Source organism: Oncorhynchus mykiss, chromosome 17, assembly GCF_057628025.1.
Source record: "Oncorhynchus mykiss isolate SJ-2025 chromosome 17, ASM5762802v1, whole genome shotgun sequence".
Classification (NCBI taxonomy): Eukaryota; Metazoa; Chordata; class Actinopteri; order Salmoniformes; family Salmonidae; genus Oncorhynchus; species Oncorhynchus mykiss.
The window spans coordinates 15,422,100-15,446,390 of NC_143038.1; the positions used below are offsets into that span (position 1 = coordinate 15,422,100).

Sequence of the window (24,291 nt, forward strand, 5' to 3'; positions counted from 1 at the left end):
ATAATGACAGTGGAAGTCTCAAGATGTTGGAATCTTGTAGAACTTAGGTATATCAACTATGCATGGCAGTCAAAATAGTAGCTATATATAGCCTATATAATATTTATGTTTTGTAAATAGTTAACAGGAGCATCACTCTGACTTGTCTTGGAGCATTATTAAGCCTCCTGTTGACAAGCTTTCTGTGTAGCGCGTAACAAGACCAGACAATTGAGCTGTGTATTCCCCCCACTTGACCCTAGAGCAGTTTCCCAAATGGAGGTTAGTAGCGGCTAGTCCCTTCTGTGTCACTAAAAAACAACTTGTGAAAAGAAGTAGGCTATTGTTTTGCTCTGATGGGTCCAAAGAAAATCCCCAAAAGTGAGGTTATGGCATTAAAAGGAACCACTGCCTGAAGAGTGACCTAACATCTACCTTCATTTTCTTCCACTTCCCTCCACTAAGTGTATTAGGTCCTAGGTCCACTAGGCAATGTCAATCATGGTGTACCCCAGGGAAGACCGTCTGGAGAAGCTGTCCCAGGAGGAGATCATCTCCAGCACCAAGCTGGTGATCCAGGGCCTGGAGGCGCTGAAGAGCGAGCACAATTCCATCTTGCACAGCCTGCTGGAGACCATCCGCTGCCTGAAGAAGGACGAGGAGGCCAACCTGGTGCACGAGAAGTCCAGCCTGCTGCGCAAGTCAGTGGAGATGATCGAGCTGGGGCTGGGCGAGGCGCAGGTAAGGGTTGAGGGTCCAAGGGTGATGGGAAGAGACTTGGGGTGGTTAAAGCACAGTTTCTCAATCCATTCTTGGGGGGGATCCCCATGAGTTAACGTTAAACAGGAGTTAATGTTGCATGCGTCAGAGTTTCATGTTTTGAAGTTAACTTGTCTTTCTCTGGTTTATGTAGGCTGCCTGTCTCTGGCCACATGAATCCACCGCTGCCACAAATTGTGACCTTCATTATTAATCAATCAATCAATTGGATTTATAAAGATGTCACAAAGTGCTTATACAGAAACACAGCCTAAAACCACAAAGAACAAGCAATGCAGATGTAATGCAATGCAGATGCAATGCAGAAGGAAAAACTCGCTCAAAAGGCAGGAACCTAAGAAGAAACCTAGAGGAACTAGGCTCTGAGAGTTGGCCGGTCCTCTTCTGGCTGTGCCGGGTGGCAATTACAAGAGTACATGGCCATTAAGGCCAGATCGTTCTTCAAGATGTTCAAACGTTCATAGATGACCAGCAGGGTCAAATAATAATCAGTGGTTGTAGAGGGGCAACAGGTCAGCACCTCAGGAGTAAATGTCAGCTGGCTTTTCATAGCCAAGCATTCAGAGGCTGAGACAGCAGGTGCTGGAGAGGGTGAGAGAGAGGAGGTCCAGGACAAGGTAGTACACCCTGTGAACAGGTCAGAGTTCCATAGCCACAGGCAGAACAGCAGAAACTGGATCAGAAGCATGACCAGGGAGACGGGTACAGCCAGGAGTCACCAGGTCGTTCTGAGGCATGGTCCTAGGGCTGAATCGCATACATAATTAATTGATCCCTCTACATGTATGCACTTTTCTCTATCAGGTGATGATGGCCCTGTCTGCCCACCTGAACGCTGTGGAGTCGGAGAAGCAGAAGCTGCGTGCCCAGGTACGTCGACTGTGCCAAGAGAACCAGTGGCTGCGGGACGAGCTGGCGGGCACCCAGCAAAAGCTGCAGAAGAGCGAACAGAGTGTGGCCCAGCTGGAAGAGGAGAAGAAGCATCTGGAGTTCATGAATCAGCTGAAGAAGTACGACGAGGATGTGTCCCCTACTGTGAGTTGTTATGCACTCACATACACCCATACTTAGATGCACAACACAATCACTTGCACGCAAGCACAAACGCACTGCTGCCAAATCAGTTCATGAAGTATGAAGAGAACACATTTCTTTCTCTGAGGTAATAAACACACAAACTCCCTGATCATAAACAATTGAACCAGCTCCAGAGCTGTGATCCTAATGCAAGTAATCAGGCATTGCATAAGCCTCGGCTGATGAAGTCGCTTCTGGGGGGTTGCAACTGTGACCTGTCGATAATACTTGACCTCTTCTCTACTGCCTATGTAGTCTACATTCTCTATTCTCAACCAGGATTTGGATCTCTCCATTTATGTGCAAGATAATTTTTAGAGCGGATTGATGGCTAGGGAATTCTCCCTATGAGATGAAATGAGAGCTGAGAGCACGTCTTTTGTAAAACCTAGCAGCCTATTAGTTAACTAGACAGACGAGTGCCATATTCTGTCATAAAAGAGCCATTTCACTCCTCGTAATCTTCTTTATTCTTCCCTCTTTTTCTCCCTTTCCATGAGCAGTGCAGGCTGCCAAGGTGAATGAATGGGTCTCACTCACCATCTTTAATATATATATTATAATAATGAATTTACCCTTTATTTAACTAGGCAAGTTGGTTAAGAACAAATTCTTATTTATAATGACGCCCCAACCATTATGAACTGATTAAAGTGTATGTTGGGCGGAAGTCATCTGTCCCTTGGCTGCTGTTAAGGCAACTCATTTAGCCATTAACATTTATACATATTGACGAGAGCTCGTTAATATGTACCAAATGTAGTCCAGACTGGAATTTAGCACTGTTCAAATGATGTCGGCTGTTGAATATTTATAGTTCCTGTACGTGTCTGGGAATGCAAGGACAGATGGTATGAATGTGGAAGGTGGGGTGGAGTGTTTCTAGTTCAGCCTGAAGGGAACCGTGATGAGGTGCATGAGTCTCCTTGAGCACCCTGCTGTCTGTCAAACATTGACTCTAAATTCGATGGAAACTTCTTGTGGCCATCTGGGTTTTAAAGGCACAATGTAACTTTAATTTCTAGTCAAAAGTGCTACCCTGGCTGTTTGTAAACTGTGGGGTAGGTCTTGGCAAATGTAACTGCCACTGAGTATATAATTAGAATTCCACTCCTTAGACTAAACCAGATGTCCTGAAAAAGGATGAAATTGGCAATAAGCGACATTGTTTTATTTCCAGGAGGAGAAAGATGGAGAGCCTCCTAAAGATACACTGGACGACCTCTTCCCCAATGATGAGGAGGAAAACAGTCAAGGAAGTAAGCGGTCTGTCTACTACAACCATATCCTGCGTCGTCATACAGTATCGGATTAGTATAGATTTTTTCATGTTCATATCTTTGGTGCATAACGTCAAACAACAACCTGTTGCGTCATCTTATTTTTTATTTATTTAAGGTCTCATATTTGAAATAAATTTGCTCTAATATTGAGCTGAGGACCCTCAAATCCAATAATTTTATCAGCACAGAACTGGCATTTTATTAGTCTTCAAATCTTTATATTTTATTGATTGAGAATTCCAAATCCATATTATACGAATGTAAAACTCTGCGGCAACTGCCCAAACCTTCTAACTGTGAACAAACCGCATATGCCCCTGCCCCGTCCTCTCCTTCAGTGCCGCACCAGCATAACAGCGCAGCGGTGGCCGCTGCCCAGCAGGGTGGCTATGAGATCCCAGCCCGCCTGAGGACCCTCCACAACCTGGTTATCCAGTACGCCTCCCAGGGCCGCTATGAGGTGGCCGTGCCCCTCTGCAAACAGGCCCTGGAGGACCTGGAGAAGACATCCGGACACGACCACCCTGACGTGGCCACCATGCTCAACATCCTGGCCCTGGTCTACAGGTGTGTGTGTGGTTGAGTGTGTCTTTGTGTCGTAGCCCACCATATTAACCCTTCTCCTGCTGGAGCCGTGTTATCACACTTATGTGCGGCTGTCCTTTGTCATTATACTGTAACACCTCTGTAACCGCACATTTTCACCACCAATACCACTTATCTACACACTGCTTCTCTCTTCTGTACAGAATGTATTCCGGATCTTTTTCTTTTAGACTTATGTATTTCCCTTTTCTTTTTTTTCTTTTTTTCAGGGACCAGAACAAATACAAGGAGGCGGCTCACCTGCTCAACGACGCACTGTCTATCCGGGAGAAAACCCTTGGGAAAGACCACCCTGCGGTGAGCTAGTCTACCGGATGGAGCAATATCTTTTCTCACTAGACAAAAGGGACTTTTCTGAATTTTTTTGTTGTTGTTAATCTTTGGTTGGATATTAAGATTTGCTAGGACATGGGTTGGAGTTAGTCAGGTTGAAACCGCCGTTAGCGGCTCCAAGGGCTGGTTAATCCTAAAGCATGTGGGCCATTAATACATTACAGGAATGTACTATTTGTCATGTTCCTAATGGCAAATCTGGTTGTGTCAGCACTTGGACAGGCATCTAGCCAGAGAGATGTTAGTTAATATGCATTCATACACATCCACATCACAGGCTCCTGGAAAGTACATGGCATGATGGGAATGCAAAAGGTCCTCAGTCACTGTAGTGTAAAGTGCTCCCAAAGGTGAAATGTCCGTTATCACAAATTGTATAACTATTGTCAATTTATATTAATGTCATAATGTAGTGGTGTTAGAGGTCTATAAGATTACACATTTTGTAGTTGCACTTTTGGGAGCACTAAAACAGTACAGGCTCCCTTGTTTGACTCACCTCACTGCAGGCACAGAGCAGCTACATAACATGATGAAAGCTGCTCACTAATCCTTCTGTTTCTCAGGTGGCTGCGACACTGAACAATCTGGCAGTGCTGTATGGAAAGAGGGGGAAGTACAAGGAAGCTGAGCCCCTTTGCAAGAGGGCTCTGGAGATCAGAGAGAAGGTGGGTCCAGTGCAGTACATACCCAGTGCAGACATACTTGGTACAATGATACAATGTCAGTTCATTTGTACTGTGCTACATTCAATTAGCAATATTACCCATGAATGTACTCAACAATTGCAAATGTCACAATCTGGAATTGAAAAGTAACTTTACATAGGTGGTGCTAATAACCGAAGTTCATCACCAGCTCATTAATCATTTTTAACTTGGCGAGGCGTTGATATGAGGTCCTATTATATTTTTTGTAGCTTTGATGATAGCGGAGGTTCTTTAATAAATGATGCCGTCACTCTGTTCCAGAACAGTTCTAATGGTTTCATGGCAGCCATAACACATCAATGTTTTATCATATATACAGTACCAGTCAAAAGTTTGGGCACACCTATTCATTCCATTCCTCATTTTTCTTTATTTTTACTATTTTCTACATTGTAGAATAATAGTGAGGACATCAAAACTATGAAATAACACATGGAATCATGTAATAACCAAAAAAGTATTAAACAATTCAAATATTTTTGATTCTCAAAGTAGCCACCTTTTGCCTTGATCACAGCTTTGCACACTCATTCTCTCAAACAGCTTCATGAGGAATGCTTTTCCAACAGTCTTGAAGGAGTTCCCACATATGCTGAGCACTTGTTGGCTGCTTTTTCTTCACTCTGCGGTCCAACTCATCCCAACCATCTCAATTGGGTTGAGGTCGGGTGATTGTGGAGGCCATGTCACTCTCCTTGGTCAAATAACCCTTACACAGCCTGGGGGTGTGTTTAGGATCATAATCCTGTTTAAAAACAAATGATAGTCCCACTAAGCACAAACCAGATGGGATGACGTATCGCTGCAGAATGCTGTGGTAGCCTTCTAGTTAAGTGTGCCTTGAATTCTAAATAAATCAGTGTCACCAGCAAAGCACCATCACACCACCTCCATGCTTCACGGTGGGAACCGCACATGTGGAGATCCTTCGTTCACCTACTCTGCGTCTCACAAAGACACAGCGGTTGGAACCAAAAATCTCAAATTTGGCCTCATCAGACCAAAGGACAAACTTCCACCGGTCTAATGTCCATTGCTCGCATTTCTTGGCCCAAGCATGTCTCTTCTTATTTAGTGGTTTCTTTGCAGCAATTCGACCATGAAGGCCTGATTCACGCAGTCTCCTCTAAACAGTTGCTGTTCAGATGTCTGTTATTTGGGCTGCAATCTGAGCTACAATTAACTCTAAGGAACTTATCTTCTGCAGCAGAGGTAACTCCGGGTTTTCCTTTTCTATGGCAGTTCTTAAAATGTTCCGCATTGACTGGCCATGTCTTGAAGTAATGGACTGTCGTTTCTCTTTGCTTATTTGAGCTGTTCTTGCCATAATATATGGACTTGGTCTTTTACCAACTAGGGCTGTCTTCTGTATACCACCCCTACCTTGTCACCACATAACTGATTGGCTCAAATGCATTAAGAAGGAAATCAATTCCACAAATTAACTTTTAACAAGGCACACCTGTTAATTGAAATGCATTCCTGGTGACTACCTAATGAAGCTGGTTGAGAGAATGGTGTGAGTGTGCAAAGCTGTCATTAAGGGTGGCTACTTTTAATAATCTAAAATATATTTTGATTTAACACCATTTGGTTACTACATGATTCCATATGTGTTAGTTAATAGTTTTGATGTCTTCACTATTATTCTGCAATGTGTAAAATAAAGAAAAATCCTAGAATGAGTAGGTGTCAACTTTTGACTGAGACTTTATACAATACGTCTTTCAGAATGAGTTGCTATCTCTAGAAATGTTTCAATGATTATTTGGCTGCACCTCAACTCGTGTTGGTTGATGCTTCTGTCCTCTCGCCTCCCATATAGGTGCTGGGCAAGGACCATCCTGATGTGGCCAAGCAGCTGAACAACCTGGCCCTGCTGTGCCAAAATCAGGGCAAGTACGAGGAGGTGGAGTACTACTACTGCCGTGCCCTGGAGATCTACGAGCGCCGGCTGGGCCCTGACGACCCCAACGTGGCCAAGACCAAGAACAACTTGGTGAGGGGGCTGCCTGGCTTGACTGCCGTGCTTGAGTCTACTGCTGCTCAGGGGTGAACAACTCATGTCTGCTGGTTTTCTCTTTCCTCTGACACTAATTGCACAAATCAGACAGTGGTTTCAAATTAAGAACAAAAACCAGCAGACACTAAGGCCATATGACACAGGTGTCAAACTCATTCCATGGGGGGGGGGGTGAACTGACTCCTGACACCTGATTGTCTAGGGCTTAATACAAATATTTAAAAAACACTAGGCTTTCCATGGAATTAATTTGACACCCCTGTCCTATGAGAACCAAAGTTGTTCATCCATTCCATAGCTCTTTGATCCTGTTATGTTGTTTTTATTTATATTGGTATTAGACTAAACAAGATGGTGCAAGGATGAGAATGAACTTTGTTTTCCTTTTAAAGATCAAAAACCGTGATGGTTGCATCTGGTTCAGTGATTTGCTTTGTGCGTACTTGTAGTTCAAAGGTGAAATGTCTGAACCTTTTCTCCCGTCTCCCAGGCTTCGTGTTACTTGAAGCAGGGGAAGTACAAGGAGGCGGAAATCCTTTACAAAGAGATCCTCACCCAAGCTCACGAGAAGGAATTTGGATCCGTGGATGGTGAGCAAACTAGTCCAAAACTCGAAAGGGCCACAACAAACACTTGGGGACAGTAGTCACTTTGCCTCACTTTTTTTTCAGAATGTTCTTCATCTACACAGTTACAGTACGATCTAGTGTTTCTTTCACATTAAATGGCTGTTCAGTCAATCGACATCAACGTGAGTCCATTTACATAACTCCTTGTGAATTCAAAGTCTTCGGTTTCTAGAAGGAACAATAGAGCACCTGACTGTACTGACCATAGACGTACAATAAGTCTGTGGTTCTGACATTTTAGAACACCGTTATTTCACACACAGCTAGTTTGCCAGCAGACAATGCTAACTGTGATTTGTCACAATTTGCCATCAATTGTTAGGATGGGTTATTATGACACCCAGTTAATGACAATGAAGTGTAGCGGTTCATTGCTAATGAGAACATAGTCAACATTCGACTTGAAGTACAGAATGGTGCAGGATAGAGCAGACTGATTTTAAGAGCTGTTCAAGAAATACTTCAATCATTTTTGAATTTCTATATAAAGAAAGCAACTGGTTACTAAGAGTATATGAAAGGATTGTTTAGTATATTTAAAATTAAAATAAATTTAGATGTAAAGATTTTGAATATATTTTAAGGGCTAACTAAACAATGTTTTTTTTTTTTGTTAAATTACCCCATTGGAAGAAGAGGATTTGACTTCTTCCCATATTGAATGTATTGGAAACTTGTTCCTGGCATTTGCAAGCTGTACCTGATAGTTTTCACTTGCGGTGTTAAGGATGATCAAAGTGCCATAAAAGGTCTTCTTGAACGTTCTCTCTAAATGCCATATTATTGTAGGATAATCACTGGGAGTGTGCATATGATACACAGCAATGAAGGTAAGTGGAAACATTGGTGGGGTTTTTCCCAGAGTGAAATATGCACATATCTGAAACAAGAACAAAATCCAACTTGGTTTACATAGGTGTTTCTTATTATATTGCTCTCCATTTAATTATTTATTACCATTTGCGATACAAAGATATTTAAGTCTCGGTTTTTTGTGTCTTCATGCATGAGGGCATGGAATTGTCTAGACTTTGTTAGTTTCGTGTTTTCTTTTCTTTTTTTTATCTTGTGTAAAATTCCATACTTTGTTATAGTTTATATAATAGTGGCATTGTTTTTTTGTTTTTCTTTGGTTCTTCTGTCATGGAGTCGTCACTTATTTCAAACCTTTCTTTGGAAATCCCTCCTTGAAGTAGTGTGACACAATGCCTTCGTAACACTGTTATAGGATCACATGTATTTTTTTATACATAACATACATGACCACTTATGACTACTAGCATAATACTTATGTCGCTGTAAAGAAAACAAAGATTGGTTATCATACTGTAAAAAAAAAAATGGATAAGTATGTCTTCATTATGATAGTGTTTTTCAGGCTTAACATGCCAAGATATTTCAAGTAAGCTACCACATGTATTCTTATTTTCTGTACTTTCATTGTCTTTCACAGTCACATGTTATGTTGAGTTTAATTGAATGTTTTTGACTGACAATATTCTGTTCATTTTATTTTGACATTTTTATGAAATCAATTAAATATGCTTCATTTATTTTTGTTTATCCATAATGAAATTGAATGGCAAAGGTATCTCTCCTCAAGATGTAACATGCGAAATGATGAGTTGACTTTGATTTGAGGTTTTAGTATTTTTACACAAGTGCCTTTCATGCCAACTTTATTTTCACGCATTTCTTTTTCCATATTCTCAATAAATTTGAGGCAGAATTGTGACCTTGTCTCTCTTGAGTTTCTTACCATGCCAATATAATGCACGGTTAATTAACAAATAGGTCTCAATTGATTCTGTGAGGGGGTGGGGATGAATTTGAGGGATTATCAGAATTCTGGTCTCAGGTTGAAACAGCGTTTTAAAACCATCTCAAACCATTACTGAGATTGAGAGGCTGCGATACGATCTTGTCACAGGAAAAAAAGGAACAAAGTTGAACTAATGTTGCCTACATGTCAGCAAGGTACAGCTGTCTACGTCTGTATCCTACCATTTGTTCAACGCCTGTCGGTTACTCGTTGGGGGTGTTTTTGCCAGCACACAGCACACCTTTCTCTTTCTCCTCTGTCTCTGCAGCTGAGAACAAACCCATCTGGATGCATGCTGAGGAGCGGGAGGAGTGCAAGGTAAAGTGTGTGTGTGAGAGAGAGAGAGCGAGCGGGCATGAACGGACATGTGGCAGGGGTGCCAATTCTTTTCAGGAACGCCTATTTGTTTACTTGTTAATTCGGTCTGGTCCCGTGTTGCTCAGTTGGTAGAGCATGGCGCTTGAAATCACCAGGTTTGAGGGTTTAATTCCCATGGGGGACCAGTAAGAGAACATTAAAATGTGTGTACTCACTGCTGTAAGTTGCTCTGGATAAGAGTGTCTGCTAAATGACAAAAATTAGGGGGAAGAATGCTTAGACGCAGCGATATGACATCATACACCGAGGCAGCAACTTCCTGCTAGCTGAAAACAACAAAAAGCTTTTCCCAAGCATGCCTCAAGGTGCACATTGCTAACAGTCAGTAGTGGTGGTCTGGACGGACTGTTTTCTGTAAGCAGGATGTTGCCCCACTGTTTGTTTGTTTGTCATAGCTGAGTCATTTTCAAAAATGTGAGGGGTTTCCCTTTCTGTGATTAAAAAAAAAATAATTAAAAATCCTCCTCTATCCAACTCTATTTTTCTATCACCAGAGCAAAGACGGCTATGGAGATTATGGCGGCTGGTATAAAAACTGCAAGGTGAACAGGTAAGAAAATAAGTCCACTTAAAGACTTGTAAGCACTACCGAAGTAAAGGAATGCTACTGATTAGCATCTCTGTAGTCACTGCAGTGATTTTGAAGTGACCTTGGTGTGTGTGTGTGTCTATCAGCCCCACTGTCAACACCACGCTACGTAATCTGGGAGCTCTGTACCGCCGGCAAGGCAAGATGGAGGCCGCTGAGACCCTGGAGGAGTGTGCCTTGAGGTCCCGAAAACAGGTCAGCTTCTCTCTCACACACACACACATTAACCCTCAAATGTATAAAAACGCACACACGTTCAAGCTTAAATCCACACTATGAAATCCAAACTTGTGTATATTAAGTTATGGAAATGCTCGAACTGAATGTTGACATTCACAGAGACTTTAAGATCTATTGTTGCATATTGAGTATTAGTATTTCCCTATTTCTTGCTTGCCTTTCTTTGATCCAGGGCACATCCATATATTCATGGACTATTTTGCTTGATTGTGTGTTTGTGACTGCATGGTTTACTGATTTTTACCAATCAGTTGCACCAATTACTTTCAATAATAATGTAAGAACAAAAGGTGAAATCATATTGGAAGGATTTGTGTGTTTTGTTCAGGGTGGGGTGGAGCTGCAGAGAGACGGAGACAGGAGGAGGAGCAGGGAGAGTCTGAGCAGCGTAAAATATGAGAGCCCCTCCGAAGCAGGGGAGGACGGCAGCGTGGACTGGAACGGGGTGAGTGCACTGCACAGACACACACCTAAGCCTTCTTATATTATTTAAGAAGGCATTGAGTGCATATGTACTGTAAAATATATACAAAATTATGTGGACACCCCTTCAAATTAGTAAATTAGGCTATTTCAGCTGCACCCGTTGCTGACAGGTGTATAAAATCGAGCACACCACCATGCAATCTCCATAGGCCACCATTTGGCAGTAGAATGGCCTTACAAAAGAGCTCAGTGACTTTCAACTTGGCACCATCATAGGATGCCACCTTTCCAACAAGTCAGTTTGTCAATTTCTGCCCTGCTAGAGCTGCCCCGCTCAACTGTAAGTGCTGTTATTGTGATGTGAAAACGTCTAGGAGCAACAACGGCTCAGCCGCGAAGTGGTAGGCATCACAAGCTCACAGAATGGGACAGTTGAAGCGTGTAAAAATCATCTGTCCTCACTCACTACCGAGTTCCAAACTGCCTCTTCAAGTCAGCACAAGAACTGTTCGTTGGGAGCTTCACGAAATGGGTTTAGATGGCAGTCCGATGGATGAACCCAGGTTTGGCGGATGCTAGGAGAACGCTACCTGCACCAATGCATAGTGCAAACTGTAAAGTTTGGTGGAGAAGGAATAATGGTCTGAGGCTGTTTTTCATGGTTTGGGCTAGGCCCCTCGGTTCCGGTGAAAGGAAATCTTAATGCTACAGCATACAATTACATTCTAGACGATTCTGTGCTTCCAACTTTGTGGCAACAGTTTGGGGTAGGCCCTTTCCTGTTTCAGCATGACAATTCCCTGTGCACACAACGCCATACAGAAATGGTTTGTCGAGATTGGTGTGGAAGAACTTTACTGCCCTGCACAGAGCCCTGACCTCAACCCCATCGATCACCTTTGGAATGAATTGGAATGCTGACTACGAGCCAGACCTAATCGCCCAACATCTATGCCCGACCTCACTAATGCTCTTGTTGCTCAATGGAAGCAAGTGCCCGCAGCAATGTTCCAACATCTAGTGGAAAGCCTATGCAGAAGAGTGGAGGCTGTTAAAGCAGCAAAGGGGGGACCAACTCGATATTAATGCCCATGATTTTGGAATGAGATGTTCGACGAGCACTTGTCAATCCAGAAGACATGTTATTTATTTATATCCTCTAATAATGTATTTTATATATTATACTTGGTTTAATATATACTAGGTATACATGACAGACTGACCAGGTGAATCCAGGTGAAAGCTATAATCCCTTATTGATGTCACTTGTTAAATCCACTTCAATCAGTGTAGATGGAGGGAGACGGGTTGAGAGGGATTTTTAAGCCTTGAGACATCGATTGTGCCATTCAGAGGGTGAATGGGCAAGGCAAAAAATGTAAGTGCCTTTGAACGGGGTATGGTAGTAGGTGCCAGGCGCACTGGTTTGTCAAGAACTGCAAAGCTGCTGGGTTTTTCACGTTCAACAGTTTCCTGTGTGTATCAAGAATGGTCCACCACACAAAGGACATCCAACTAACTTGACGAGACCGTAGGAAGCATTGGAGTCAACATGGGCCAGCATCCCTGTGGTACTCTTTCGACACCTTGTAGAGTCCATGCCTTGACGAATTGAGGCTGTTCAATATTAGGAAGGTGTTCCTAATGTTTGGTATACTCAGTGTATAATGGTTTCTAATCAGTTTTAAAGCAGATTCTCCACAGCCCTGCTCCCTACTGTAGATGGCTAGGTGCACGCTGCATTGCAGGGTGAGCAGACTGCCAAGGTGCCCCTCGAGTCCCACTGCGGTTCACACTGATTGTCATTAGCTGACTCATCGATATTGCGTTCAGTGCAGCGTAGCGAATACTACAAAAGCTTTGTCTTCTCTAAACCTTTTCAAATGATTACTGTGGTTTATAATTGTCAATTATTTGTGGCCCTACACTGTGTCTTCTACATTTAATTATTTATGACAAATGCAAGTGTGCAGTCATGTTTGATACTGATTATATTTATATTGGTCATAAAATAATGTTCTAAGCTTTGTTCTAATCTTGCTTTGTTCCTCTCTAGAATGGTGTGTTAACCTTGTGTTTTTCTGCCTGTCATTTTTTTTCTTCTTTCTCTTTTTTGTTGTATCTCTCTTTCTCCCTGTTCTGGTTCTCTCTCTCCTCAATCTCTCTTGTATCGGTCTCTTTCGCTCGCCACTTTTCTTCTTGTTCTCTTTCTCCTTCATTCATTAGGCCTAAATCAGCGGGATGACCTTCCTCCGCCTCACTCTTCTCAACCAATCAAAATCAAGCCAATCGAATCAAAATGGATGCCCCTCGTCATTTCCTCTGTGTGAAGCCTCTTCTAATCTCTCATGAAGGACTCCTCCTTCATCCCCACTCCAAATCCTGGCCCAAACTGATTATACCTTTCACCGCCCCCTCTACGCATGCTCTCTATCTTCTTCTACACTCTACCCCTCGTCTCCTTGTCTCTTGCCCTCTTCTTGCGTTTTCTTTATACCTCATTTTCTTTCTAGTTATCTTCCTATCTCATTCATGCCCACTGATTTCTCTCATCGTTCTGCATCATCTTTCAGCCCTTCTCTTCATCTATCCATCTCTCCCCCTCTGTCCCTCCCTTTCTCTTGCTGTGTCATCACTTGTATAGTGTGTATGATATTCTAACCAATAAGAGATGTTGGACAGTGGCACCAGAGGCCAATTGAACACTGGAAACTTAACTATCAAAGCTTCGGATTGGTTGTTTGATTTTCCCTCTTCTGTTCTCCTTGTATGCAAATATGATTGTTTTTAAATTGATCTTCCAACAAGCACAGTCGCACAGTTATAACGGCATCAATTATTAGTCCACTACCAAATGAGACCAGTCAGAATTTTTATCCCGTTTTGTTATCGCTATAACATTATTTGCCACTGAAGAGCAACTAGCTACAGTAGTGGTTTTTATTTTGCTGCAGCCAGCTTTTTGCCCTGACGTTTGACCAGGATTGAACTACCTAGGTGCCTTTTTTTTCACTTATTTTGTTTTTCACTTATTTTGTTATCTTGCTACTTGTTTTAAGTGTGACCATGACCCGTGTTAAATATGTATGCGTATTATTATGTTATATAGGAGGAAATGTAAGAAAATAAACAAATAATGTGACACTATTATGATTCCAAGTCACGTCGCCACTTACAAGCACCTTTTGAGTTTACACATCGATTACTTGTGTTATTGAGATGTATATCTGCCTCCTGTTTTATTTTGTTTACTTTGAAATAGTTTCTTATATAGCATAGTGTTTATCATAATGCTTATTTCTTTGCATTGTCCCTCTAAGCAATTGCTTAATATTTTAAGCCATTATTATTATTATTATATAGCCATAAGTTTAGGAATTATGGTATTGACTTTTTAAAGAGGAACAGCTTGCGAACTGTAGAATAAATGTTTGAATTTAATGGCATTTTGCAAATTGCTTCTCCAAACCCATCTTGAAAAAAATATATATAATAATCTGTAATTATGCTCCAAGCGAGATCTTGTTTCATGTTTTGAAGTAGCCATTGCAAAGGGACACAAACAGCAGATACACACAAATTAATATACACTCTGCCGCACAAAGTTGTTGTATTTGACTTTGTATTTTGTAAGCTTCCAAGTGAAATTTTGTGAGGTCCATTATTTGGTTTTACCTTGATGGTCCTCTTGTTGTTCCTCGCATAGCTCTCCCTCTTGTTATCCTCTCGTCTTAAAAGCCTACTTTACCCTGCCATGACGTAAGGCAGTCATAACAGCTTATGTTAGTTTATGACACCACTATGAATAGCCATGGCACACATGCAATTACCAAGGTTAGCTATCTTGTCAGCCAACAACCTAGTTACCTTGAACACAGTAACATGAGACCTAGCTGGTTGCTCAAAAGCTATACGTTATAAATTGCCATGAGATTTTATGAATGCTGCTGATGACTATTGTTATGCTACGCTTTTAGCAGCTTAAAGATCGACTTTCGGTTGGGGATTGAAGTTGGGTGTGATCATATTGTGAGGCATCGTTGAACAGTTATGTTTCCTCACTGTAAAGATGTTTCAAACAACGCTGTTTCTTGAAATGTACTCACTGATGTCCACGACTTAACTGTCCCAGTTTCTTTTGTATTTCCCATGTTTAAGTCACTTTTAGTTTAGTTAGTATTAATATAGAATGAGGGGAAACAATGTATTTTAGTCTGTAGTACTAGTAACTAACCTTCGAGCTAGCCAGTCGTTTCAGCATTAGCCAACACCACCAAATTGAAGTTGCCTGTATGCCATGTAGTTACTCTAAGCACTTTAACGATGATATAATAACTCTGTTTCACAATCAGTGCAGGTATATACTCAATTATAGTAGATTTACAGATAATGGTTTAAAAGTGCATGTGCTATACCAAAACTGATGCGGTACTATGAGACTATTAGTTCAAGTAGTTCATGTATATTTTAAAGTAATTACGCTATTGTTACCGTATGAAAATGCAATTCCACTTAACTGTGGCATTTTAGCATCTCAGTGAACGCCGCAAACAGATTAAATATACATATATAAAATTGAGCAGTAATTGTAGAGCCAAAGCAGTAGTAGTGGAGCTAGCCAATTCTGACACACTGGCTGGCTGGTAAGCCTATGTAGTGGAGCAATTTAGCTGTGTCATACTTTTTTTCATTGGTCCATCTGTTGAAAGTTGTGCTCTCCATTACTGGTTCTCCTCTCCCGGCATTGTGTAGGCCTACGCACACTCTCACTTGTTGTGTTGTGATGAATGTGTCTCTTAACCATGTTTGACATCGACTGAAAATAAAGACTTTCATTTTGGGCTTTTCTTTGGCTGGATGCTTGTGTAAACCGACCTGAGGGGGAACCGCACATCCGATATGCTCTCCTCCCTCCCTCTGGAGTCCATTGACCTAGTATCACTACCCGGAAGCTCTGGCGCATGATGGCTTCACTGCCATACTAAAATGTAGTACACAGCAATAGGCTGCAAATGAATCCAATTACATTTCACCACCTTCTCCCTCGAAGTGTCAGTTTAAGGACTGAAGGTTTACTTCCATGGTGGTGTGGCATCAAAGACTAGTTTCTCAAAGCAAAGAACATTTCTACAGTTTCATCTTATTCATGCATTCTTGTTTGAAATGTAAGGTATTATCTTCAACACACTGTAAATTCCTATCTCTCAAGCCCCCTACTGGAGAAGTACTGATTTTGAAATAATGCCCTTGACTATGCCTTAGTAAGGGCAGGGTTTGGTTCGGGTAGCTTCTCATCTGCAGCCTTCATTTGTACTGGTCTGAAAAATACTGACCAGTATAAAACCATAGGGTGGCTACCAATTTGTGGACTTGATTTTTAATCTTCCAGTACTAACCCTAACCCACCATAACAGATGAAGGAAAGGAGACAAGGTGAGTATGAGTAAGCCACTTTACTAGATACAACCCTGGAGAGCTACAAAGTCTGCAGGTTTTTGTTCTAGGCCAGCGCAAAAAAACATATTGGGTATGGTGAAGGAAGTTTCATGCTGGCAGCCTAGATTTATTGCTGATGCTTTTTGGAGACAGTTTTCCAAAGCAATCTGATATGTTTGGGCTGGACTGGAATAAAAATGTGCACACCCCTGGGGTCGATCAGGAAGGGATTGGGAGACTGAGTTTACAGGACTGTCTGACCCTGGGCGTTGTTTCAGGATGGCAGTTGGGTTCTGAGGAGAGCAGGATCGATGGGGAAGCTCCGGGACGTCATACGGCGAAGCAGCGAGATGCTGGTGAAGAAACTACAGGGGAACGGTCCCCCCGACCCACGCAACCCCCAGTAAGAGAGACAAACATGCACAAATACACAGTGCCTAGTGAGTTCTCACACCACATGCAGTTAACATTTTTGCTGCCTTAAAGCTACAATATGTAAGACTTTTTCATTCAATTGGCTCTAAATGACCATAAAAGTGGCAAGGATCAGAGAATAAAATGCTTTGACGATTACATGATAACTTCAGACCCCAGTGTTGCCTCTCTGGCAAATCAAATCAAACTTTATTTGTCACATGCGCCGAATACAAGTGTAGACCTTACCTTGAAATGCTTACTTATAAGCCCTTAACCAACAGTGCAGTTCAAGAAGAGTTAAGAAAATATTTACCACAGAAATTGGTAAAGTCCGCAAAAACTTAAAAACAACATCAATGGAGAATTCAACATACATGTGTAAGTAAAAACAAATGCAAATAAGTTTGAAAATGTGCTAATAATGAACATGACGACACACACGTCTCGTAATAAGTAATGTTTTTGTTTGGTTATCTTTTGGAAATTGTAGAAATTAAACATTTTCCTTCGGAAGTTCCAGCTAGGCAGGCTAACGTTAGTTAGCTAACTTAAACTCGCCCCATTCCGTACAAATGTGCGCAACCGCAACATTCAAACGAGGCTACAAAGAAAACTAATGGGACTGTAGCGACTGCGTTGACTTCAACATCTGGGGTGTGAACTACGTTTCTATTCAGCGTTGATCGACATGGTAATGGCTCTATAGTATTGGAGAAAAGTTGAGAACTGACCCTCCGTTAGATTGTGACGTGTCATGCCGTAATGTACAGCACGCATAAAGCAACTATTTATTACAATCTCTCTTCACCAGGTGTAGCACTTGCCTCATCCTTTAAAAACAAGAAATAGACAGTGACGGGGGTAAGGGGGGATACCTAGTAATTTTTTGCGTCATCACTGCAAGCGATCGTTCTCAAAGAAGATCACTTTAGCACCGCCCTAAAAACCCGACACAAACCTTCAAACAGGTATGTAATGACACATTATGTAAACTCTTTATAGTGTTTTATTTACATTTTAGAGGCGATAAGTTGGACAGATCGAGTGGAAAAAAAGCAATTTTCCCACACAACATCTCTACTCACTATCACGCATTAGTTTCGCTTCCCCACCCGCCATTTTTAAAAAGACCCTACGTGGCTCATTGCCTTCTTGAATCATGCAGAAATGGGCAGCGTGGGGGTCATGTAATTGATTATGTTGGAAAGGGGAGAAATGGTGCTTTACAACGGTATTGACATTACAGTTGATCTGGAAGTATTACGTTTTTGGGGGCGCTAAAATAAGGTCAATTGTATGGACCATGGCGATGTACAAAAGTGAGGTGAGTTTACGTTAATTAATTTGCTAGCTTTCATACAGTAGGTATACATTGTAATGAAACAGGCAGGGAGCAGGTCTCGAACCCTCGACCTTCTAGCCCGAGGTCCGGCGCGCAATCGACTGTGCCGCAAAAGCATGCTCGTGCGGCAGAGTAAACCCAGGGTCGTTACAATATTAATAATTATATATTTAATATAAGTAGTCATAATTGACTGTAGCGCATATAAAGCACCCACAAACTACCAGTGGCTGAAAACGCAATCATCGGGGGATGAACAAGTGACGAATTTCCGGGCCAAGGGTGGTCCATATTAAAAATCATTCCTTCCTCCCTTGCCCTGCAAGTGTATACTCTTCAGACGTCATGATACGTCATCAGAAGTGTCCACTTAATTTGAGGGCTGAGGGGATAGGGTGGGTCTTAAGTGTTTGACTGCGTTTTAAACTCATAAAAGACACACCCTCCTCCACTTACCCTCGCCTTATGCCCTTGGGAGATTCCCGCGGCCACCTTTGTCGTTGGTGCAAATGATTAGCCAAACAAGGGAAGTTGGCAACGTAAGCCCCTCAGCCTTCGTTCACTCCGGGCCTGAAACGCTCCATAATTCAATTTGCGATGATTGTACATCCTCTAAGAAAAGTTCGCCAAAACTTAACCAACACTTTAAATGGAGAAGTCAACAAACAAGTGTAAGTAACAACTAATGTAAATAAGTTGCAAATTGTGCTACTAATGCACATGACGGCTCAAACACATATCATAAAAGTAATGATGTTTTTGTTTGGTTAGCTTTTGGAAATCACACTTATACATTTGTATTTTTCGATTTACCTGATATACACTGCTAAAAAAAATAAAGGGAACACTAAAATAACACATCCTAGATCTGAATGAATGAAATATTCTTATTATATTCTTATTTTTCTTTACATAGTTGAATGTGCTGACAACAAAATCACACAAAGTATCAAGGGAAATCTAATTTATCAACCCATGGAGGTCTGGATTTGGAGTCACACTCCAAATTAAAGTGGAAAACCACACTACAGGCTGATCCAACTTTGATGTAATGTCCTTAAAACAAGTCAAAATGAGGCTCAGTAGTGTGTGTGGCCTCCATGTGCCTGTATGACCTCCCTACCAGGCCTGGGCATGCTCCTGATGAGGTGGCGGATGGTCTCCTGAGGGATCTCCTCCCAGACCTGGACTAAAGCATCCGCCAACTCCTGGACAGTCTGTGGTGCAACGTGGCGTTGGTGGATGGAGCGAGACATGATGTCCCAGATGTGCTCAATTGGATTCAGGTCTGGGGAACGGGCGGGCCAGTCCATAGCATCAATGCCTTCCTCTTGCAGGAACTGCTGACACACTCCAGCCACATGAGGTCTAGCATTGTCTTGCATTAGGAGGAACCCAGGGCCAACCACACCAGCATATGGCCTCACAAAGGGGTCTGAGGATCTCATCTCGGTACCTAATGGCAGTCAGGCTACCTCTGGCGAGCACACTGTGCGGCCCCCCAAAGAAATGCCACCCCACACCATGACTGACCCACCGCCAAACCGGTCATGCTGGAGGATGTTGCAGGCAGCAGAACGTTCTCCACGGCGTCTCCAGACTGTCACGTCTGTCACATGTGCTCAGTGTGAACCTGCTTTCATCTGTGAAGAGCACAGGGCGCCAGTGGCGAATTTGCCAATCTTGGTGTTCTCTGGCAAATGCCAAACGTCCTGCACGGTGTTGGGCTGTAAGCACAACCCCCACCTGTGGACGTCGGGCCCTCATACCACCCTCGGAGTCTGTTTCTGACCGTTTGAGCAGACACATGCACATTTGTGGCCTGCTGGAGGTCATTTTGCAGGCCTCTGGCAGTGTTCCTCCTGCTCCTCCTTGCACAAAGGCGGAGGTAGCGGTCCTGCTGCTGGGTTGTTGCCCTCCTACGGCCTCCTCCACGTCTCCTGATGTACTGGCCTGTCTCCTGGTAGCGCCTCCATGCTCTGGACACTACGCTGACAGACACAGCAAACCTTCTTGCCACAGCTTGCATTGATGTGCCATCCTGGATGAGCTGCACTACCTGAGCCACTTGTGTGGGTTGTAGACTCCGTCTCATGCTACCACTAGAGTGAAAGCACCGCCAGCATTCAAAAGTGACCAAAACATCAGCAAGGAAGCATAGGAACTGAGAAGTGGTCTGTGGTTATCACCTGCAGAACCACTCCTTTATTGTCTTGCTAATTGTCTTGCTAATTGTCTTGCTAATTGCCTATAATTTCCACCTGTTGTCTATTCCATTTGCACAACAGCTTGTGAAATCTATTGTCAATCTTCGCAATCGGAGGGTCCTGGAGTATTAAACAGGGGTGCCAATATATTTTATTCTTATTTACTTATTACTTGTTTAACAAAATGTATTTCTCTGAGCAATTGTATTAGTATAAAATACTGTAATTGTAAAAAATTATATAAATTATATTGCTCAGTATTTATTATTTATTCTATACAATTTTTGTTTGCTGATCTTTTGCCAATAATTTTGGACCTGACTACATACTTTCGATCTGGTTTTAGACATTCAATTAGGGATGCACCGGTGTGGATATTCTCGGCTGTTATGGCCTTCTCAACCATTCTAGCACAGATAGAAGCTGCAACCAAGTTGCTATGTTCATGAGGCTATTAAGAAAAGATGTGAAATGACTTGAATATGGGAAAGGTTAAAAAAAAAGTATATTTGCATCACAAAGTGGCTGAGGAAATGAGGTGCTTTGGAGGCTGAATGGGGCTTTAAATGCCAAAATAGCCAATAATGTCAAATGTGATTCATTTCAGTACAATGTTTCTCCCACCTGCCTGTATCCCCATCTGATTTCCATGCTGTCTCAATAGTGTCAAAATACAATTTTCTATGTATAATATATATATTTAGATGACAATATTCACACACTGGAGATTATTTTAACCAAGAATCTAAAAAAAAAAAATGTATTCCCTCTCCACTCCAATCTTCATTATCTTAATTGTGTTTCTGCAACTACAGCACCTCAAGTCTGACACTGCGTTTTTGGTTAAGGATAATGCTCCAGGGTTTTTTTGTTTTGTTTTTTACAGCTATTGTCTTCCTCTTTATTAGGCCCACCAACCCAGCATTTCTGTATAAGATTCCGTTGAAGATAAATAGCACAAAAATCATCTTAAATGTACTGTTATATTAATCTCACACAAAGCTATGCTATTCTGAGAAGATATTCAGTAAGTTTTACTAAATCAAACAAAATTGAAATGCACTTGACAACTGTGTAAACAAATTAAAATGTTGCGACATTAATTTGACACACAAATTCACACAACACGATACACCCCTCTATTCATTCTAGGTCCAGTACCCTTCAGTGGCCTCACACGAACAAAGACACACACACACTCTCCAAAGCATAAGACATTTCATCTAAATGTGCTTAAGTGAAAATGCTTTGTTTTTCTTTGCAGTATGAAACGAGCTGCCTCTCTGAACTATTTGAACAAGAGAAGTGATGACGATGACTCCTTTCAGGTATTCAATACTTGCTTAGTTTGTATTATGGCCTTGAAGCAACTTATCGGCTGCCTGCTGAATAGTTCACCTTAGTTCACCCAGGACCAAGATACCTGTTCTAAAAACACCCCCACCATTCTCTCTCTTCAAAATCAGGTTTAGTGATAAAGCATGACCTTGTATTTTTTAACATTTTTTATCTGTATTTCTTTCATTTTCTCTCTCTTTCTCTGTCTCCCTATCTCTCTCCTCCTGTCTCTGTCTCTCTCGTTCTCTTTACAGAGTCCAGCAGGTGGCAGGAGGCTAAGGCAGAGCAGGAACCTGAGTTCCAGTACTGTTGAGCTCTACAGTGGAACTGGAAACTGAACACACACACACTCCCAACAGTTTTACCAAATATTATGTTTAATTCTAAACCAAAAATTCTGTAGTTTCCATTCCTACATTTAAACACTGTTTAATGTTATTGCTGATTTCTAGACATTCTATGAATTTTGTAGACTTTCTGTAGAATACAAAAAATATATATTGTAAAAATGTGCTTGGTTTTAATGTCATTGATATATTGTGAGATTAGACCGCGAGAATCCTTACTGCTTGGCTTAGTTTGATACAAATCCCCTTAAGGTGCTCTGTGCAATCAGACACCCAGGGCAGTATATTGTGGACAATAGTGTTTCCCATGGCGACCAAGCCTGGATCTATTATTCACTATACCCACAGCTTCCGAAAGCATGGTGGGTCAGTACTCTTCCCAAATCAGAGAGGATTATTATTTTCAAGAGCTGTTCAATTGAGCTATTACGCTTCTTTTTGCAGTGTTTTCTCCCCCTTTCCATAACCATGAAGATACTCGGTACTGTAGTTAAATAGTAATTAAGTCACGGAGATGTTATTCATGAATTTAGAATATAGAATCAAATATATCTGAGATTGAAAGGGGTACTTCACCTAATAAAAATGTACACAAAGAAAATAGTTTATGGAACCAGATATTTCTTGTTTATATAGGGGGCTCCCGAGTGGAGCAGTGGTCTAAGGCACTGCATCTCCGTGCTAGAGGTGTCACTACCTGATTCGATTCCAGGCTGTATCACAACCGGCTGTGATTGGGAGTCCCATAGGACGACGCACAATTGGCCCAGCGTCGTTAGGGTTTGGCCAGGGTAGGCTGTCATTGTAAATAAGAATATGTTCTTTACTGACTTGCCGAGTTAAATAAAAAATATAGCTGTTACTATAGCTTAGCCTTTAGCATGGTTGAGTGTAAAACAAAGTGGTGCCAGAACCGCTGGTAGCTTGTTCCAAATGACTTTTTTTTTTTTTTACCATGTTCATTAGTTAGGGTGTTCCTCAGAGATTTTCAAGTTAAAGGAGCAATATGAGCACAAATAACTCTGGGGGAAAGCGCAGCTACTGAAATTAACCTTAATCTCAGTACTTACTCAGTAAAGGTCAAATGTCATGATGTAATTATCATTTTATGTTAGATTGTAACCACATATTGACCTGGTTATTTTACGTTTCTTCAGGCTCTGTATAAGAAACGAATACAGTAATTATTTATCTCAGGGTCCGGGATCTAGTGTTTCCCAAGGCTATACTTTACAATTCTGTATCTTAGTTCTAATTCATGCTATATGGGTTCCAAAAGGCTTCTTTGGGTGTCCCCATAGAATAAACATTTTTGGTTCCTGGTAGAACTCTTTTGTGTTCCATGTAGAACCCTCTGTGTCAAGGGTTTTATATGGAACTAAGAAGGGTTCTACTTGGAACCAAAACGGGTTCTTGAAAGGTTTCTCCTATGGGGACAGCCGAAGAACCCTTTTAGGTTCTAGATAGCACTTTTTTTTCTAAGAGTATAGCCATATCTTCCCTGTTCTGTTTGTGCTCTTGACCACTCCATTGCACATTCTCAAGCCCAACAGTCTAGCCTCACAGCAAAATTGTCATGTTTGGCATGATAATAAGTGACATCTAAGTTGGCATGATAGCACAAACAGACTGGCACAGGCGAAGGCTAACTTTTGTATGGATGTCAAAATGTTTCAATGTTGACGAGTGAAGGTAACAAACAAACAAAACATTGTAGATTTTCCTCTCTAAGAACGTTACTGGATTGATACCAAAAGTAAGACTTTTTTATTTTCATTCAGCCATGCAAGAGATAAGTTCCTTTAGATTTATTTACCAGTTGTAGCACAGATATTCAATTATATAATGAAAAAGGATTCTACTTAAATATAATGATTGATAACGTTTTATTGAGTTTGTATTATTCAGTCATGTGAATATAGTATTGAACTAAAAAAAGATCATTAGGCTTTAATTGTGAATGTTTTTTTAAATGATTAATATTTGTTTAAATATGATTGTAAGATTTAAAATGTATCACTTTGGTGCTATATATGTGTTTATATGTAGATGAGGTTTTTCATATTCAGATGACTCACTGTTTAAAGGGTATTTTTGTTGGTGTAAAACTGATTGTTTAACATTCTCAGGTTATGATATTCATCTCGTGATCATTTTCAGTCAGAATTCCTTAATTGAATGCAAATAAACACGAAGTCTTGAGAAAATGAATCAAATGATTTAACTTATCAAGGGGTATTGCTTTTCTGATAATGGAAATGGAATAGAACAGAATATAGAATAGAATGAACAAAATTTAGCCCGAGGAGGAATCGAGCCCTAATTTGAA

At 41.4% G+C, this 24,291-nt stretch overlaps 2 protein-coding genes across 3 annotated transcripts in view; both read left to right on the forward strand.

Annotated features, from left to right (window-relative positions):
• LOC110493766 (phosphofurin acidic cluster sorting protein 2) overlaps positions 1-579 on the forward strand; it is a 103,573-nt gene extending 102,994 nt beyond the window's left edge. Inside the window, exon 25 of the mRNA XM_090204896.1 lies at positions 445-579. Coding sequence (XP_090061022.1) covers positions 445-452 — 8 coding nt within the window. The 3' untranslated portion in view covers positions 453-579. The remainder of the gene's footprint in view (positions 1-444) is intronic.
• LOC110493767 (kinesin light chain 1) lies at positions 445-24,169 on the forward strand. Of its 2 annotated transcripts, XM_021568235.3 has the most exons (15): positions 445-720; positions 1,564-1,794; positions 3,017-3,095; positions 3,458-3,686; positions 3,935-4,022; positions 4,625-4,726; positions 6,594-6,767; positions 7,282-7,381; positions 9,511-9,560; positions 10,115-10,170; positions 10,296-10,404; positions 10,778-10,894; positions 16,590-16,714; positions 21,542-21,605; positions 21,870-24,169. In XM_021568235.3, the coding sequence occupies exons 1-15, from the start codon at positions 472-474 to the stop codon at positions 21,951-21,953; spliced, it is 1,857 nt and encodes a 618-aa protein (XP_021423910.1). In that variant the 5' UTR covers positions 445-471; the 3' UTR covers positions 21,954-24,169. The 2 variants fall into 2 exon arrangements, with proteins under 2 accessions (XP_021423910.1, XP_021423912.1); XM_021568237.3 differs by lacking the exons at positions 16,590-16,714; positions 21,542-21,605; positions 21,870-24,169 and adding an exon at positions 13,102-15,722.
• Positions 24,170-24,291: the final 122 nt, after the last annotated feature.

Excerpts from the sequence above, each read along its gene's own strand:
- LOC110493767 (XM_021568235.3), top strand. The coding sequence starts at position 472 with ATGTCAATCATGGTGTACCCCAGGGAAGACCGTCTGGAGAAGCTGTCC. Across the intron at positions 1,795-3,016 it reads ACGAGGATGTGTCCCCTACT|GAGGAGAAAGATGGAGAGCC; the intron begins GTGAGTTGTTAT and ends TTTTATTTCCAG. Across the intron at positions 10,895-16,589 it reads GCAGCGTGGACTGGAACGGG|GATGGCAGTTGGGTTCTGAG; the intron begins GTGAGTGCACTG and ends GCGTTGTTTCAG.